The 18130-nt window shown below is 33.8% G+C and overlaps 3 protein-coding genes and 1 pseudogene across 3 annotated transcripts; 2 read left to right on the top strand and 2 right to left on the bottom strand.

Annotated features, from left to right (window-relative positions):
* Nucleotides 1-1651: 1651 nt before the first annotated feature.
* LOC105677371 (uncharacterized) lies at nucleotides 1652-7208 on the top strand. Its single transcript, XM_067360376.1, has 5 exons — nucleotides 1652-2698; nucleotides 3169-3356; nucleotides 3509-3835; nucleotides 3976-4045; nucleotides 4242-7208. Exons 1-5 carry the CDS (start codon nucleotides 2636-2638, stop codon nucleotides 4377-4379), a joined length of 786 nt encoding a protein of 261 aa, XP_067216477.1. The 5' UTR covers nucleotides 1652-2635; the 3' UTR covers nucleotides 4380-7208.
* A 3465-nt stretch (nucleotides 7209-10673) lies between these two features.
* On the top strand, nucleotides 10674-13096 carry LOC105677365 (uncharacterized; annotated as a pseudogene).
* LOC137001745 (uncharacterized) lies at nucleotides 12900-17318 on the bottom strand. The gene has a single exon (XM_067360872.1). It carries the CDS (start codon nucleotides 17316-17318, stop codon nucleotides 12900-12902), a length of 4419 nt encoding a protein of 1472 aa, XP_067216973.1.
* Nucleotides 17319-17445: 127 nt separating this feature from the next.
* On the bottom strand, nucleotides 17446-17862 carry LOC137001744 (uncharacterized). Its single transcript, XM_067360871.1, has one exon. It carries the CDS (start codon nucleotides 17860-17862, stop codon nucleotides 17446-17448), a length of 417 nt encoding a protein of 138 aa, XP_067216972.1.
* Between the last annotated feature and the right edge of the window lie 268 nt (nucleotides 17863-18130).

The following is an 18130-nucleotide window of genomic DNA, read 5'->3' as shown; positions in this document are numbered from 1 at the left end:
TCTAAGAACAGAGCTGTCATACATAAATTAAAAGTTGTTTCTATCATATTATATGGTGCGCGATTCTTCACTATTGGAAATTGCCGATATATCAAACTCACAACTTTTTTAGTTAATATATATTTCTTGATAATGATAGTACATCTAGGTTTCACCTAGAAAAAATTGCTGTTTTTCCAAAACGCTTAATTTATAACGAGTAGCCAAATGTGATTTCTTCTACGGATTCGATAATAAAAAACATTCTTGAAATTATCGTCGTTTAATTGGTTCTATTTTTGGATAAAGAATATTGCTTATTTAATGTTGTAAAAACGTATTTCATAAACGGGGCGCAACTTACACTGTTTTAAGTAGCTCGAGGCAGTCTTAAACAATCCGTAGCAGTCCTGCGACATCTAAAGCAATTCAAGAAATTGACAAATTTGAGATCATCTAAAACAGTGCTCGGAATTAGTCTGAACATTTCAGCCGATTTCCGTGGTATACGCCTCCTTTCCTCTCCTTACCGCGCGCGCCGCAGCCGCTAGGGCCAGCGCCGCCGAGCGTTAGGAGCGACACTATCTGATTATGAGTGGGTTCTTTTCCCTATTTATTAAAATTTTAAAAAATGTATTAAAATTTATTAAAAATAAATTTTTTATTTTTAAATTTATTAAGTAGAAATATTTCAATAGATTTCCACGTCACCCATGAGATACTAATGCTGACGCGTTTTTTTTTAAATGGTTTCCCCCGTAGACCTATTCCACTAAAGATAAAAATAAATTCTTAATTTAAAAAAAAATATATATGTAAAAGAGATTTTCTTAATTAGATTTTCTTAGCCTTTTATGAGAATGAACAATTGATGCAATAATGTAGATAAAAACCACTTTTTGAAAAACGTGTCAGTATTAGTACCTCATGGGTGACGTAGAAATCTATTGAAATATTTCCACTTAATAAATTTAAAAATAAAAAATTTATTTTTAATAAATTTTAATACATTTTTTTAAATTTTAATAAATAGGGAGAAGAACCCACTCATAATCAGATAGTGTCGCTCCTAACGTTCGGCGGCGCTGGCCCTAGCGGCTGCGGCGCGCGCGGTAAGAAGAGGAAAGGAGGCGTATACCACGGAAATCGGCTGAAATGTTCAGACTAATTCCGAGCACTGTTCTAAAGCACACAAAAATTCGGCTCGAAAAAATTGTGTCCCGAAACTGACGTATCTATTAAAAATTATAGAACGTGTTATAAAGAGAAAAAGTTTTGCAATAAATTGTTAAATAATATAAAAAATTGTTTAATATTGCTAATAATATAGTAATGTCATTTTCTTTTGGTGTAGCATTATAAAAAGCATTTATAAAAAACTAGATAGATATAATTCAATTCCTTGTTTTTAAAGTGCAATTTATTTATGTCAATTTACATGTACATCTTAATAAAATCCTTCAAATCATACCGTGAAGAAAGCAATAAAATTGACTGAAATACATTTATATGAAAAATAAGTTTAATTTACCCAAATATAAGATTAGATAAAGAAAAATTTTCCAAATCCGAAAAGATATATCCTATATATCTTTTATGTACAATTATATTAATATTACTAATTACTACATATACAAATATATAATAATATAATTATACAAATATATAAATTAATATTTTAATGTACTAAATAATAATTTTGTGTTAAGCAAACAAAAAATTTTTGCTAAAAATTCGCATAGTGTATATTCTTATAGAAATTTTTTATTTTACAGATATAATCAAACAAATAATTTATGGAACATTATGCAAATTGTTTTACATACGTATCCAGATAATTCAAGCGAATCTTTTATAAAAGGACTTATATCTGATAAGATAACGAAAAAATATTATCCTGTATTATACGTGACACGCAGTTATTTGAAAAACTTGACAATACTCGAATATCTCATTTTTGATTATAATGGCGAGGATACAGAACATCTCTCAGCATTCGTGACATATACGACAAAATCAATCATGAACTTTCAAAACATTTATCCTAATAATTCGTTAAAAATAGCACCACAAGGATTAAAAATATTATCGAGAATGTTGGATAAAGATGATTGGATTATAGTCAATTTACAAAAAATAGGTAAATGTAAAATATTAAACTTATTATGTTTTATCTTGATATTTTTTTGCTTTTTTAATCTTATGCTTCCTAATGCTCGTGACACGTGCACTCGCACAGTTGTTCGTGTCACTCGTAAGCACAAATTCTCAGACTATTCGTACACTCTCACGCTATTCGCTCTTACAGGTTTTTATAACAAATCGTTCAAAATATTTTATAAAAAAATTAATAGGAATTGTTTCACAAAGAGCGATATTAGAAATTATTTTATGATAAGCTTTATCAAGAAACTTTAATAATAAAAATTTTTTTTTTATAATAGGATATTATCGTGTTAATTATGATACTGAAAATTGGCGTATACTTGTGCAATACATGAATTCTACGAAATATATCAACATACATGTTCTTAATCGGGCTCAAATTATAGATGATGCTTTTCACTTCTTCATACATAAACAACTTGATTATGTTACGTTTTGAAACATTTCTGCATTTTTGTCACGAGAAACGAATTATGTGGTATGGTATCCTATGTTTAAAGCTTTTGAACAAATGACTGTTATGATTTCAATTAAAGATGCTGAAAACGTAAAGGTAGGTAATAGCAAATTTCTATAAAGATTGCATCAAAATATTATTTGTACAGGGTAATTCAATACAATCTGATGTCCTTGTAATGTCATATTCTTGAGCGATTTCTAAAATGAATTTTCTTTTAGCAAAATTTTGTTCAAAGATTAGTTTTTGAGACATAATTGAAAATAGTTCGTTGCTTGTACACACGTGAGTCCGGTACATCGAGCAAGCACGGACTGTGCAACACATCATAAGAGGAACGTGAAACACTTCGCAGTCACAGTGCGTGTAAGACTAGGACAAAATTTTGCAAAAAAAAAAATTGTTTTAAAAATTGCTCAAGGATATGATATTTCAAGAACATCAGGTTGTTTTGAATCGCTTTGTATATAAAGAAAGTTAAAATAAATTTATACGTGTATAAATACACATACATATCTTTTATAAATAACAATAGGTTAAAATTTATATTACATACCAATTTTTAGGAAAAGATGGAGAAAATATTGAGTGGAGTTCTGGATCGAATAAAATACGAATCAGAACCATACGAAAGCGATCTCACCGAATGTTTAAGAGAGGAGGCCGTAAAATGGGCATGTATTATTGCAAACAAAGAATGCAGAGAAGTAGCCAATATGAAAATGACAAGAGATCTATATTCTGAAAGTGACATGTAAGATGTTGGACAACCACAATATTTATATAAACAATTTCTGTTGCATTATGTATACTTATATTCTGTACATCAAATACTGTACTAGATGAATTATTTTATCATAAAATAAGCTAAATTTTTGTAAGAAATACTTTTTTCTACTAACGCAGTTCTGTAACGCAATCGGAATGGAAAGGATGGATGTATTGTAATGGTTTGGTGTCAGCGAACAGCACCATTTGGCACGCTGTATGGAAGAAATGGACAGCAACACCTAATGATATAAAATTTTTAGAATATTTAACTTGCAGTGAAAATCCTGTAGTTATTTTTAATTATTTGATGCTGAATTCGATTAATGAATTTTTATTACAACACAACAATACACGTGCTTATATATTTCTTCTTACCGTTTCGAGGCATGCAAGAAAGGATATAGTTTGCGATTTTATTTTGCAAAATCTCGATGATAATACACTTATGTTCATCTCCAACACGTAATAATAATTTTTTTATAAATATATTTGTATATTTATATAAATAATTGTTATATTTATAATTGTTATCCACCCGCGTCTTTTTATTCTTATTGCCTTTTATTATAAATAATAGTATTTATCGCTTTATTTTTTTGCAGGCAAGCTGAAATAATTGCAATGTTTATAGTTATTATTACGCACCAGCATGCTGTAGAGCAATTAAATAAGGTATATTTTTCTAACTGATTTAACACTCATTTCTTAGCTACTTAAATATTGAGCTTATTTTTATTTGATTTCTTATGTACATACATGTCATACATGTCATACATGTTCAACCGATTACCCAACAATTTATGCTCTCATAAACTGTAGTGCAAAAAAATTTTAGGTTTATTGATATTATCGAAATAATTTGTTTCAGGTACTTATATTCGTAAAAACTAATTTGAAAGAAGAGCGACTAGTTTATGCTGTTAAAAAAAAAATTAAAAAACGAATAGACGAGTATGGAAGACAAGTTACAAATTATGGGCTCGTCGGTCGATCTCGGTTAAAGTAATATTTATTTAATTTAATTATTCCTTCTTAGATTGCAAATTTTTGTTAAAGTAAATATGTGTCTTTTTTACAATAAAAAAAAGTACTGAAAATTGTTTGAAAACTTTAAATGCTTTACAGTCTACATTGAAAAAAATATCAGCTTGGATGTAGTAAATGTGGTTGGGAAATTGCAATATAACTTGCTAGAAAATAACTTGTGAAGAATAAAATAATATATTTACTTATTTATGTGGAAAATTTAAAAACATAGCTGTTATACATGAATTAAGAGTTGTTTCTGTCATATTACATGATGCGTAATTTTTTGCGCGACTATTGGCAATCGCCAATATTTCGAACTCACAATTTCTTTAGTTAATATATATTTCTTGCTAATGAAAGTACATTTAGGTTTCGCCTAGAAAAAATCGCTGCTCTTCCGAAATGCTTAATTTATAACTAGTAGTCAAATAAGATTTCTTCTACCGATTCGATGATAGACATCTTTAACCCTTTTATTCCCACCGTGACTGTCCAGACAACATGTTTTAAAGATTTTTGAAAGACGTTATCATTTTCCAGACGTCTCTTAAATGTTCTTCAGACATGTGTGTTGTCTGGATACATATTAAACTTATGAAATAAAATATTCTTATCTATATATTTTTATATTTGTAAACATGCACTAGTTTTTTTTAACTCGTATATGGTATTATAAATTTAATTAATTTGGCAATTATTCATAATAACCGGTAAATATGATACAATACATTGAACAAAAATCATAGAAATTTATTAAATTTACCAAAACCATTGGTAAATATGTATAATTACCGGCAATTATGCATAATATCCAATTATTCACACTTCCAGTAATACACGCTCACGCACGCGCGCGCCACACGCACACACACATCCATGCATATCATGATTTTATTCATGTAAAGTATAATATAAACCGACCGATACAATTTTACATGCAAAATTAATACAATTAATACAATTTTACACGCAAAATTAATATTTTTTATAAATTTATAAATATTATTTAACAATTTTGTTTATCAGTAACTAAAAAATGTACAATTTTGATTTTTATACACATATTTAACTGATTATGTATTTAAATTTCTGTGCTCTTTTAGCCACTAGTAAATTGTTTTCCTGTTGCGTGACCTCTTAGCATCTGTTTGCGAGACATAACATATATATATATTATATCAGTTACGAATATGTTTCTCAGTATTCGGAGACTTCTCAGTACAAATAGGATCGCAGTTTGTATATATATATATATATATATATATATCGTACACCAGCAAGAAAAGTGACATAAGTCAAAATTTTTTGAATTTTATTTGATGTGCAGATTGTGATCTAAATATGTCAGCCTTCAATCGGGAAAAATGATAGATGTTAAATTCAAACACTTTTCGCCTGATTCCGCTATGTTTACCTAATAAGTACTACTGTAAATCATTAATTTTAAAATTATTGTTTAACCTAGTACAGACATCTGAAATTATTTTCCGTAAAATAAAGCAGGCTTCAAATGATTAATAATTTGCGACAGAAAGCAATTTATAACGTTATTAATAAGAAACGTTATTAAAAAATGTAAAGAGGATGATAAAAATGTAATTTGTATTCACAAAGATACGAATGTGAAAATGTAAACTTATTTACATTTATTTATGTTATTCGAATCTGTTTTACCAGCATGTTATAACAGCATTGCCATAATTTTTCTATCGTGTTATACAAATCCACGTTATTGCATAGAGATCTACTGTACACGCAAGCATGCTCCACACAAACACACAAAATTAATTTTTACTTCGCAGAAATAATAATTAATTTGTAAACATGAAGAGATTCATGCAACGCAAAAAAAATTTAAAAAGGAAAAGAAATTTGTGATACAATTACTTATTCAGAAAGAGATTTAAGAAAATAAAGTTGTATTTAACATGCTTTATAAATTTTTATATATTTTGAATTAGATATTTCTGAATTAATACTTCGTTTCTTGTCACTTACCTACGCATATTAAAATTGTCAATTAGAATGTTACGTAGAAATGAACAATTTTATAAGAATAATACAATTAACATCACTTTATAAACAAATCCGAAAGCCAAAGGTATATAAACCAAACAGTATGTTTATATATATATATATATATATATCGTACACCAGCAAGAATATATATATATATACGGAACGTATTATATGGGGGATTACTATAATTAAGGATAGATACCATAACTAATTAGAAATATAATATTATAATATTTTCATGTTTTTCGGATTACTAACATTTTCAGTTATAATTTCTATTTTTAATTTATTATTCAAACAGACATTTTCAAATATTTAATATCATAATACTCTGTAAAATTTTTCATATATATACAATACAATACAATACAATACAATACTATTATTTTTCTAAACACTGTTAGTAATATTTGATCAATTTTACTTTTGTCATGATTTTTCACTTTATCACACTGAAAGAAAGGAACAATAGCAGTAACTAAGTGGACTTCCGAAAAGCTATTACCTCTGATTTGGCTCATATTCAGCCTAAATATTTATTTTATCTAGTAAATAATATTCCTAGATGGATTTTTTACACGCAAATGCCCCCTCCGACCCTAGTTACTCTCAAAGGTGAAACTGTTTTTGTTAATTATTTCAGAAAGTATTTATAGTACGAAAAAGTTGTCAAACAAAAAATGAAGCTCATAAAAAGCTCTACAAATAAGGTCCTATACGTATTTTATCTAACTTCAATATCTTATTTTTAAGAAACGTCTTTCTTGGCATCGGTTGTAATTACATTTATTTAAAGAAAGTTTCAAAATTATAAATAATTTAGATTTTCATAATAATACATATTGCGACAAGTTAATAGTAAGTTTCAATTTTTCAACAATATAACACACCCAAATATATTTAATCATTTTCTACACGAAATGTTTTCATGTTTCTCGCTCGTTGAAAAAGTTTATCTGACCAGCTACGTAATCCAGCGTGAGAGCAGAACATGATAAATTGCAGTATGTTTATATATAAAGCGCGGTTTTCTGCTTGTGTAAATATTTGATGCGCACGTGATTAATTGCGGTTGCCTAATTACCACTGTACAGCTCAAAATTGCATTTGCATGGATACAATATGCCCTAGAACCGTCGCTGTTTCTCTTAAGCGCAAGTTTTTGTATTCATTTTGGTTCATTTTGCCGTGCTAAAAATGTGATTAACTGTCGTATTTTTGTAGTTCTTTAAAGTATACACTCGAGTTTTAATTCGAGTTTTAATATTCACTTGAAAAAAAGGGGGAACAGAGTAAAGTGTTTCATTCTTCACATGAAATCGCATTTTTCAAATCTTATTGTTAGTAAAATACTCCAATTTATGAATGTCAATCATATCTTCTTTCTTATTAAAAAATGTAAAAAAATAGATTTTATTATGAACAAATTATAAATTTTGAAAACATCCTTTTTTGTTAATTAATCTTAAATTTATTAACTTTAGAAATATTTTTCTATTTATACTTATTTAACTTTTAAAGTTTTTTTCACAACTTTAGAATGCTTTATAAAATTTGATTAAAGTTCTGAAAATGTACAAAAATAAAAATTTCATTGATTAAGTAAATCTAAGTAAAAAAAGCAAAAAAAATCAACGATTCCAGGACGTGAATTTTATTCCGAACATGTAATTTGGCAACTATTATTATAAATATACTTCAAAATATTGGAAAAACTAGATTATTACAAGCCACTGTGTTCGAGTTCGTTTAACATGATAAAAAGATAAAGAAATCTAATAAAAAAGTGTTTAAAAAAATATTCAAAAGAGACTATAGAAAATATACGGTGTAACGACACATCTCTAGTGGAACATTCTGTGTACAGAAGATAATGGTATATTAGATATACGTATAAAGGAGACATTATCGCGCGCGTACGCACTCTCTTTGGAGATGCAACGAAGGCGACACAGGGGGTTAGAAGATACTCTAATGCAACTTGTTATTGCATTCAACGTGCAACAATGCTTGCTCACGCTCGAACGAACACAAATACGCTCTACGTCGCTTCTTTAAGACCGGGTGAATCGATTGTTTGGTTTCTCGCGTCGTCGGCTCCGTGTCGCTGGCAAATTGTGCGCAACCCATTATCAATTAAATGGTGTGCCAATTTAAAGAGAATTGCATAACTTACTTTTGAAGACGATTAAAGCGAATCATACAAGCAGTATTGTTAAAAATATAATAATTTACGATGAAATATTTATTGCATAAAAGAAATTATCTTTGTTTTACGCATGTATGGCGATTGGAACGATATTATTTTCGCTTCGCATTATTTTTCGGATATTTTGCAAGCATCTTCCATCGCGGCATTAATCAATTCTATGAATTAGGAGGCCACGCTTTACTATTGTTTTATTTACGAACAAAACGCATTGGCTCACTATTTTATTCACCGTTAAATTATAAAATTAATTGCGCTTCGACGTCAAAAGCAATGCACAATTGGATATCGCGTGTTTGATTTAATCGCTGTAATATAACCGCAATCGATGTATGGTGCGATACTCCGATACATCGAATGAATCGCGAATTCCTCGGATTGTTTTAATCCGTAAATACAGGTACTTGCAAAAACAGAGTTTTCCATAAATACAATATTTTGTTTTTTGTTAAGAATAAATTTTGATAAAAATTTTTAACAATTTAAAATATAATGACAAACTTGTTTATTATTCGCATATTAAAAAGCCCGCTTTTCTTGGTACATTTATAAAATGTTTTGCATATCAAATAGCAAAGTTATAATTAATGCTAATAATTTATAATTTATTCAATTTTTTATTTAATTTTTGTCAAGTTTGTTACATTTAAGAAATCTGTGATAAAAGAAATAATACGCTTATCTCGCAAAATTATTTAATTTTGAAATGTAATACAAAAGAAACTAACTACAAAAAAATGAGAACAAATCTCGGAATCTTAATGTAAAGATAACCTGATCGAATTGTAACAGAAATTTTACAATTATCTTAGTTACAAAACAGTTTAGTAATAAATTGATCGATGCCTTATCGGCTGCATTCGGGCGTGTAATTTTCGCGGCTATCGCTGGCTAGGCAAATCCGGTGGAATTTAATATTAATACAGTACGCTCGAATTTCGAGAGAATACCGTCTGCGATATCAAATGACCGATCCAGTTTCTGTGACAACGCAAACAGTAATGACAAGCGATCGTTGTATTTCGTACGATGTACTTTTGTACTTTATCGTGGGTTAGAGCATTCAGACTGCGGAATAAAACGAGAAATGCACCAGCATGTGGAAATAAATTCACTGAATACGCGCAAGCTGACAAGCTGTTCTTATTTTTTAATTAATTCCAGATCGCAGTAAAACACTGCTGCAACTATTAAAAAAAAATAATTTTTTTTAGACCCAATTTTAATTATGAAATTCATGATACATTTTAAAGATAGAAACAAAATAAATAGAGAAAGACAGAAGAAAGAGAAAAATAATTGTGTGCAAAATACAGTCATAAGCGCAAAAGTAGAATACGTAAAAGTTAAAAAAATGTGCACGACAAATATGCCATCAAACTTTTTAAACATGTCTATCTAGGTACATTTCAAGTTTAAATTCTGTTAAAATAAATCCATTTAAAGTTAACTGCAGAAAAGAGATTGCGCTCTCTGTTTACTCTTTTGAAATTTAATTTGTCAAAAGCTCGTTACTCTTTGACGTTAAATAATTCTAATTAATAATAAAAGTTCTATCAAATTACTGTTCAAAAAAAGTATACGCTAAACAATTCGCCCAACACAAATAAACAATCCTAAAGAGACACTTTGTACACAATGTTTAATAATTTTAATAAATAATAAGGTGGACTAAAAATTGAAAGAAGAATGCACAAATTATTTTTAGATTTATTTTATAAAATATTACACGACAGTTTATTTATATAGAATTTATTTAGAGAAACAGTTTATTTATACGACTATACGTGACAGAAATTTATTGTGTTTAATAAAACAAACCGGATTGCGATTAAAATATTGAATGCCGCAAATTGCAAAGTCCATCGGACGAATTGAATCGATATAATTTCGTTCTCTTCACCACCGTTGTTACGAGTTTGTGCAGCACGATCACAGAACTGTTTTCCGGAAGAGCGTGCGCAAATATTTCGGATCGCGTAGCGTGCATCCCGGAATGTATTCTGGCGCGGCTCCAGTGCATAAATTTCAGACATACTGGCTATGGTTTATACCGGTGGGATTAAATAACTTGACCTAGTAGCAACATATCACGACCGTGAACGGCATGTATGTCCATTCGCGTGCTCACACACATGTGTACGCTCCCTCTGACGAAATACATATAGTTATAGCACCTCGCGTTTTTCTAACAACGTGCGTCAGTTTTTATTTATTCGGATGATATTTTGTACATTTATTTCCAGAATGATTAATAATTTCGTTGTTATTATTAATGCTATTATAAACGTTGAAATTATAATACAATACTAATTAATATTAATTTATATGAGTTTCTTAGTATCTTCTAATGCTTTATTAAATATAAAAAAATAGCAAAAAAAAACATTAATTTTATTACATACAACTATATTGCTTTTTTTAGAAAAAATTTTCTCGTTATATCTATTCATGAATAAAACTTTGAAAATATATGAATTTATCAGTTTAATGCATTGTTTGAAAATGCGAGATAACTTGTAAATTTAATTTATAAAATACAAAGAGCTGAATTAATTCACAATTATAATTAAAAAAAAGATTTAATTTTGTATTATTTTCTTCGACGAACTCACAATGCCGATTGATGTATAATAATTGTATACATATTTCAGGACTTTTGTTAGGCGGCAGATTGATATTACTTGTTTTGGCATTGTCAGACGCATCATTGGAATTACCGGGAAAATACAGTTTGCAATCAATCGCCGGCATGCAGATAGACGATAACGGTCTACCGCAATATCATAACGGCTGGTGCCTTCAACTTTCCGGGTTAGCGCTTATGCTCGCGGAAGTGGCAGCTGTTTTAACGATGTCCGGCTACACTGCGCGATTCTCTACGGTCGAGGAAATGGTAAAATTGTCGATCAAAACTTTCGCCATGAATTATTCCACTCGTTTTAGCGACAAATCCACTCGGGGATATTCATACCTTTTGTTTTTACAGGTGAGGGTCATGGTTCTAGGCGCTGAGAGGAAGCTGAAGGAAAAGAGAGGGCTCACCTCGTGAGGGCGCATCAGAAATCGCCGGGACCATCACAGGCTCGACCTTTCAGTCAGCCAACGAAACGTGGGTGAACTTATCGCTAGAGAGGGTGTCCCGCGTGTGATGGAGACGACATATCGTAATGTTTGCGTAATTGTAAAGATCAAGGGATCTCGGACGTTCGTAGAGATCCTACGGTCTGAGTATGTCAAGATCTTGAGAACAAAAAGAAATCCGAATAATCTAAAAAAATTCTGAAGTGCTGCGGGACACCCTGTAATATGTAAGCGCGCCTTTCTCATGCCTGGAGGAAAGTAAGTCCGCACTTCTGTGTCCTAGCGCCTCAAAAAGTGGCCGAAGAAGGAACTTTGTTGCTCTGCAAGTCGGCACCTGATATCTGCGCATCGAATCCACAGGCCATCAATTACGTCGATAAGACAGACCTATCTCTTGCCAGCTTATCCCGATAACAAAAACAACGACCCGCGATACAACTTCGAGAAATCCGAGGGTAGCGACATAGATTCCCGCCTGAGCGGATTCACCAATAAGGAAGGCTTTATCGATTTCCGGATTCTGTCCGATTCCCGACAGAATATAATGAGTTTCACGGATAACAAGGAACCCGTCCAGGAGCAACGGTATGCCGAATTTTCCACGAGAAGCGCCGACCAGAACGTCGTAGATTCCCGATTGAGCGGTTTTGCCGACAACGAGGGTCTTCTGGACTCTAGACTCAGTAGTTACGTCGACAAGAGTGAATCTTTGCTGGACACGCCGTTCGGTTACGACACCAGATTCGATACTCTAGCTGGCCAGACCGTTCCGATTACGCTGAAGAACCAGAACACGTCAGTGTCGGCTATTCAGTCGCAGTATATGTTGGGTCGGGATTATGCTTAAGAATCCACCCGATTACCTGAATAAACTTTTATTCTTAAAAATGCTTTTATAAAAAGACACACACTGGAGATGTGCTCGTCTCGCGAGTTTCTCTTACACACTCCCGCTCGGTGCGGTCACTTTTTGTAACTATAATAAACAATCGCCTATCGCCACGGCGCGTTAATTAAACTCTTACAACGCCACAAATAAAGAACCCGTAACACATAATAATCATTCGCGATATAAAATGCAAACTAAAATTATAACTCCTAAGCGGCGCGTACACTAAAGTTATAACTCCTAAGCGGCGCGTACACCGGCGAGCTTGAAAGACTCGACTTTCAATATTAGTTTTACTAAAACGTATCTATCGGCATCACGCAAATCTTTGGCAATGTTCTTTGGATTATTCCGCCTTGAGTCTTTAGAGTCACAGTACGAATCAAACCATCCTTTCCCGGATGGACGTCGATTATCCTTCCCAAACTCCACTTGAGAGGAGGCGTACTCTCACGAATTAAGACCAGTGCTCCAACCTTGATCTCTTCATTGACCTTTTTGGTCTTCCATTTCGTTCGTTGTTGTAATTGAGCGAGATATTCTCTGGACCAGCGATGCCAAAAATCTTGCTGCATTTTAGTCAACAACTCGTAACGATTTAAACGATTCAACGCTACGTTGGAAATGTCTTCTTCAGGAAGCGATGTTAACGATGAGCCTACTAAAAAATGCCCCGGCGTGAGCACTTCAAAATCGCAAGGATCGGAAGATAAGGGACTTAAGGGCCGTGAATTCAAACAAGCCTCTATCTGGCAAAATATTGTACATAGTTCTTCGAAACTGAGGCTAGTTTCTCCAATCACCGCCTTTGCGTGTGTTTTGGCCGATTTTACTGCTGACTCCCATAATCCGCCTACATGCGGTGAATGAGGTGGAATAAATTTCCACTCTATACTTTGGTCTGCAAAGAATCTAACTATCTCTTCCTGATGAGTCGCGCCTTTTATTAGATTGCCGAGTTGCTGTAAAGTATTGTTAGCGCCCACAAAATTTGTGCCATTGTCCGAAATAATAGTCTTACATCGACCTCGCCGAGATATAAATCTTTTCAACGCGTTCAGAAATCCCGCTGTAGTAAGGTCAGATACTATTTCAAGATGAACCGCTTTAGTTGCAAGGCAAATGAATAAGCACAAATATGCCTTTGATGTCTTATTCCGTGATATCTTGATTGTGTACGGTCCTGCATAATCTACGCCAATATTTGAGAAAGGTCTACTCGGGGTTATTCTCTCAGCAGGTAAGTTGCCCATTAATTGTGTTGGGCTTATCGGTTGTCGCCTAAAACAAGTAACGCATTTCCTTAATACGCTACGAATTGCACTTCTAGCCGCTATTATCCAATATTGCTCTCGGATCGCAGCCAATAGTGCTAAGGATCCTGCGTGTAAGTCTCGATGATGAAAATGTAATATGATTAATTTCGTCAACGGATGTTTTTGTGGTAGAACCATTGGAAAACGTCTTTTGTAAGGAAGTGGTGCGTTTTGTGACCGTCCACCCACTCTTACAATATCATCCTCATCGATAAAAGGATGAAGATCCAATAGATTGCTTCTTGAAGAGACGGTACTCTTACTTCTCAGATCGTTGATTTCTTGAGGAAATGCCTGCTGTTGCGTCAGCATGACAAGAGCCTTCATGGAGTGCTGCAATTCTTCAACTGTTAAGTCTCCAATTTGCCGTTCCTCTCTTGCATTAGCGGCCTTCGCGTTAGTTTGGAATCGGAATACATATGCGACTATTCGTTGTAACTTTCGCAACGATGAGTATTTAAGGAACAGCTCGTAACTAATCGGCACAACTGGAAATGCTAATGAGTACGCCTTGGTTTCTGGTATCTCATGAACCGGCGGGTAAGACGATATTGGCCACAATTCTTCGTCCTTCTTCAGCCACTCGGGGCCATACCACCAAATGGAGGCGTTGATTAATTGCTGAGGATCACTTCCGCGTGAGATAATATCCGCTGGGTTGTGTTCTGATCTCACATGCCTCCAATGATACTTCTCAGTTGCATCTTGTATTTCCGACACTCGATTACGAACAAACTCTTTCCACTGATAAGGTTGCCCTCTTATCCACGAAAGTGCTACACTGGAATCGCACCAAAAAATCTCACAATGAATTTCGATGGTTAGGGCCGTTTTCATTTTTTTATATAATCGTGACAGTAGTAGAGCGCCACATAATTCCAAACGAGGCAACGTGATAGCTTTTAACGGGGCGACTCGTGACTTCGCGCACAACAATCGCACGCTGGTGGCACCTGAAGGTTCCGTTGATTTTAAATATATGCAGGCTCCATATGCTGATATGGAAACATCGCAAAATCCATGTAACTCGACACGTATCGGATTATTGCATAATACATGCCGAGGTATCTTGATCTCATTTATTCGTGCAAAGTTCTGTTTATACTTCATCCATTTCGTGTGAAGATCCATGGGGAGTCCTTCGTCCCATCCCACTTTTAATTGCCACAACTGTTGGATGATAATTTTTGCCTTGATCGTTGTCGGTCCTATGAGACCCAGAGGATCAAATAATTGTGCCACGAATGACAGAATAGTCCGTTTCGTGGGTCTTTGCTCCTGTCCTGTTAAATGGATCTTGTAATCTAGCTGATCGTTATCTGCGCTCCATCGTAATCCAAGAATTTTGGTTTCTTCGCCTATCGCATAAGTAGTCGATCGATCGTAGTTCTCGCCTTCGACTATTTCGCGTGAGTTTGATTTCCACTTTCTCAAAGGGAATAGTGCTGATTGCAAAATCTCTGCTATTTCGTTCTTTCTTTGCAGAAGCTCCATGACCGAAGATCCTCCAGTTATGAGGTCGTCTACGTAAAAGTCTCGCTTGATAATTTTACTGGCTTCTGGGAATTTAGTGGCATTTTCTATCGCCAATTGTAACAAACATCTCGTTGCTAGAAATGACGCAGGTCCCGTTCCATACGTCAAGGTGTTTAATCTGTAGATCGTTGGAGTCGCATGAATATCTGTTCTCCATAAGATTCTTTGGAGGTCTCTATCTCTTTCGTCAACTGATATTTGGCGGTACATTTTTGTAATGTCCGCTGTCATTACATATGTATGTTGTCGGAAGCGTGCTACGATGTCTATTAATTCATCTTGAATAACTGGGCCAACCATCAAAATGTCATTTAAAGATTTGCCTGATGTCGTATGACTTGAAGCATCGAAGACAACCCTGAGTTTTGTCGTTGCACTCTCTTCTTTTAGAACTGCGTGATGAGGTAGATAATTTGCTGGTATGCCCTTTTCATTCATTTCCCCTCTACCCATGTGGTTTAAGCTTTCATAATCCTTCATGAAAGTTGTATATCTCTCTTTAATGAGCGGATTTTTAATGAATTTGCGTTCAATGGATCGTAGGCGTTTGAAAGCGATATCATATGACTCTCCTAACTGATCTGGATTTTCGCGCAATGGAAGTCGAACTTGAAATCTTCCGGAAAACAGTCTTCGATGTGTTTGCTGAAAATGTTTTTCGCATGCTAATTCCTCTTGTGATTGAACTTGACTCGTTGGTACCTCATCAATCTTCCAAAAACGTTGCAGCTGGTCTTGCAGATAATTAGCGTCGGAAAATCCGCAGAATTCTTGTATGGTTGTTTGTCGCGGTTTAACGGCGTAAGGACGACCGATTATCCACCCTAACTTGGTCTTTTGTATGATCGGTTGATTTTTCCCAATTCTAATCTGTTCTGCGCAAAGTAATTCCCAGAATACCCCCGCGCCTAACAATAAATCTATCTTTTGAGGAATACAGTACGACGGATCGGTTAGAATAACATGCTTTGGAATCTTTACGGATTGCGCGTCGAACGGCATAAGAGGAATATTGTTAGTGATTTCATCGAGCATAGAAAATGACAACGTAATCGAAAATGCATTAAATCTTGACCGTATAGTGGCTGTTGTCGCAGCGGATATTCGCGTTACCGCTTGAGCTATTGCTCCTACTGATTGATTAAATTTTCTTTTTGGTAACTTTAATCTGTCGCATAATGATCTTGAAATAAAGTTTGACTGTGAGCCATTATCTAAAAGTGCACGCGCTTCAATCTTATTACCCACGTTGTCATCTATATACACGATTGCTGTCGACAACAATACCTGCGCTGGTTGCTTTACGCTATACGTTGTGATCGCTTGTACCAGTTGTGGTTCGCTTAATGAAGAGGTTTCCTCCTTTGCTTTACCGTCTTTACGGCTATGATTTGGTCGAGATGCATCCGCTTTTGATGAGATGTCTGAAAGTTCTTCAATATGTAATAATAAATTATGTTTTCCGCTACATCGCTTACAATTTCCCGCTTTACAACTCTTTACAGTGTGTCCCTTCCTGAGGCAATTCAAACACAGATTCAAACGCTTGACTTCATTTATTCGCGCTTGCACTGAAAGATCGCGTATTTTTTGACACTGATATATTCTATGATCTTCTTGACACATCAGACAATTACCCTTGTTCTGAACGCTTAAATGAGAAGTGAGATGCTCCGGTTTTTGTTTTATACTTGAATTTGCTTGACTCTTAGCGTTATTGTCCTTTCTTTGTTGAACTGCCTCGAGAATTTGACATCTATTCGCCAGAAAGCCTTTTAATTGTTCCATTGTAGATAGGTTATCCGCAATAACCTTTTGTTCCCATTCTCGCTTTGTAAATGAATCTAATTTGTTGACGACCATTTTAATAAGCAATGTGTTCCAGGATTCTACAGGTTCTCCCAGATTTTTTAGCGCTCTCAAGTTTTTGCACAGCTCATCTGATAGGGTGCGCAGAGCACCAGCTGACTCCTTATGGATTTGAGGTAACTCAAACAGCGCACGGATGCCTCGTAGTAAGACGCTTGTTTTCAAATCGACTCTTCAAGAGCTCCAATGCTATTCTGTAATTTTCACCTGTAACTTCGAGTGAATAAATTACTTGAGCTGCCTTATCCTTGAGTACTAACTGCAAATAATAAAACTTTTGTACATCTGACAACGATGAATCTGAATCAACTAAAGCCTTAAACAAATCGAAAAAATGACTCCACTTTTCATAGCTTCTATCAAAGTGCGGCAATGCTATTGTTGGTATTTTTATGTTATGATGTACGATCTCATTATTTGGCTGTACCGGAATTGCAGGATTATTTTGTGGATTGTTCGGCACCAAGCTTCGTGCCTTTGCAATCGCTCGAAAATATAGAGGCTCGAAAACTTCATTTTCCGCGTTTAATTCCCCCATCAAGACCGTTATTAATGTCTAAATTGCGAATTTGATCCTGACAATTATTGAATTCTGTTAATAAATCCTCCGCTCGTTCTAATCGCGTTTTCAATTCTATTAAATTTTCTGCATTCGGATTGTATGCATCCAGAAATTGTCGGAATCTTGTTAGTTTCGATTTAACACCCGCGCGAGTTCGTTTTAGAGATGCAATATTTACCTCCGTTTTTGTGCTTGTATGCGATGTATCACCTTGTATAACCTTACTGCAAAAACCAAATCTATA

Source organism: Linepithema humile, chromosome 8 (assembly GCF_040581485.1).
Source record: "Linepithema humile isolate Giens D197 chromosome 8, Lhum_UNIL_v1.0, whole genome shotgun sequence".
NCBI lineage: Eukaryota > Metazoa > Arthropoda > Insecta > Hymenoptera > Formicidae > Linepithema > Linepithema humile.
The sequence above is the reverse complement of the archived record's forward strand: the minus strand, read 5'-3'. Positions and strand labels throughout refer to the sequence as shown.

Bases quoted from the DNA above. Each gene is read 5' to 3' on its own strand.
- LOC105677371 (XM_067360376.1), top strand. From the start codon at position 2,636: ATGTTTAAAGCTTTTGAACAAATGACTGTTATGATTTCAATTAAAGAT. The intron at 2,699-3,168 runs GTAGGTAATAGC...ACCAATTTTTAG, and splicing joins AAGATGCTGAAAACGTAAAG to GAAAAGATGGAGAAAATATT. The intron at 4,046-4,241 runs GTATATTTTTCT...AATTTGTTTCAG, and splicing joins CTGTAGAGCAATTAAATAAG to GTACTTATATTCGTAAAAAC.
- LOC137001745 (XM_067360872.1), bottom strand. From the start codon at position 17,318: ATGGTCGTCAACAAATTAGATTCATTTACAAAGCGAGAATGGGAACAA.
- LOC137001744 (XM_067360871.1), bottom strand. From the start codon at position 17,862: ATGGGGGAATTAAACGCGGAAAATGAAGTTTTCGAGCCTCTATATTTT.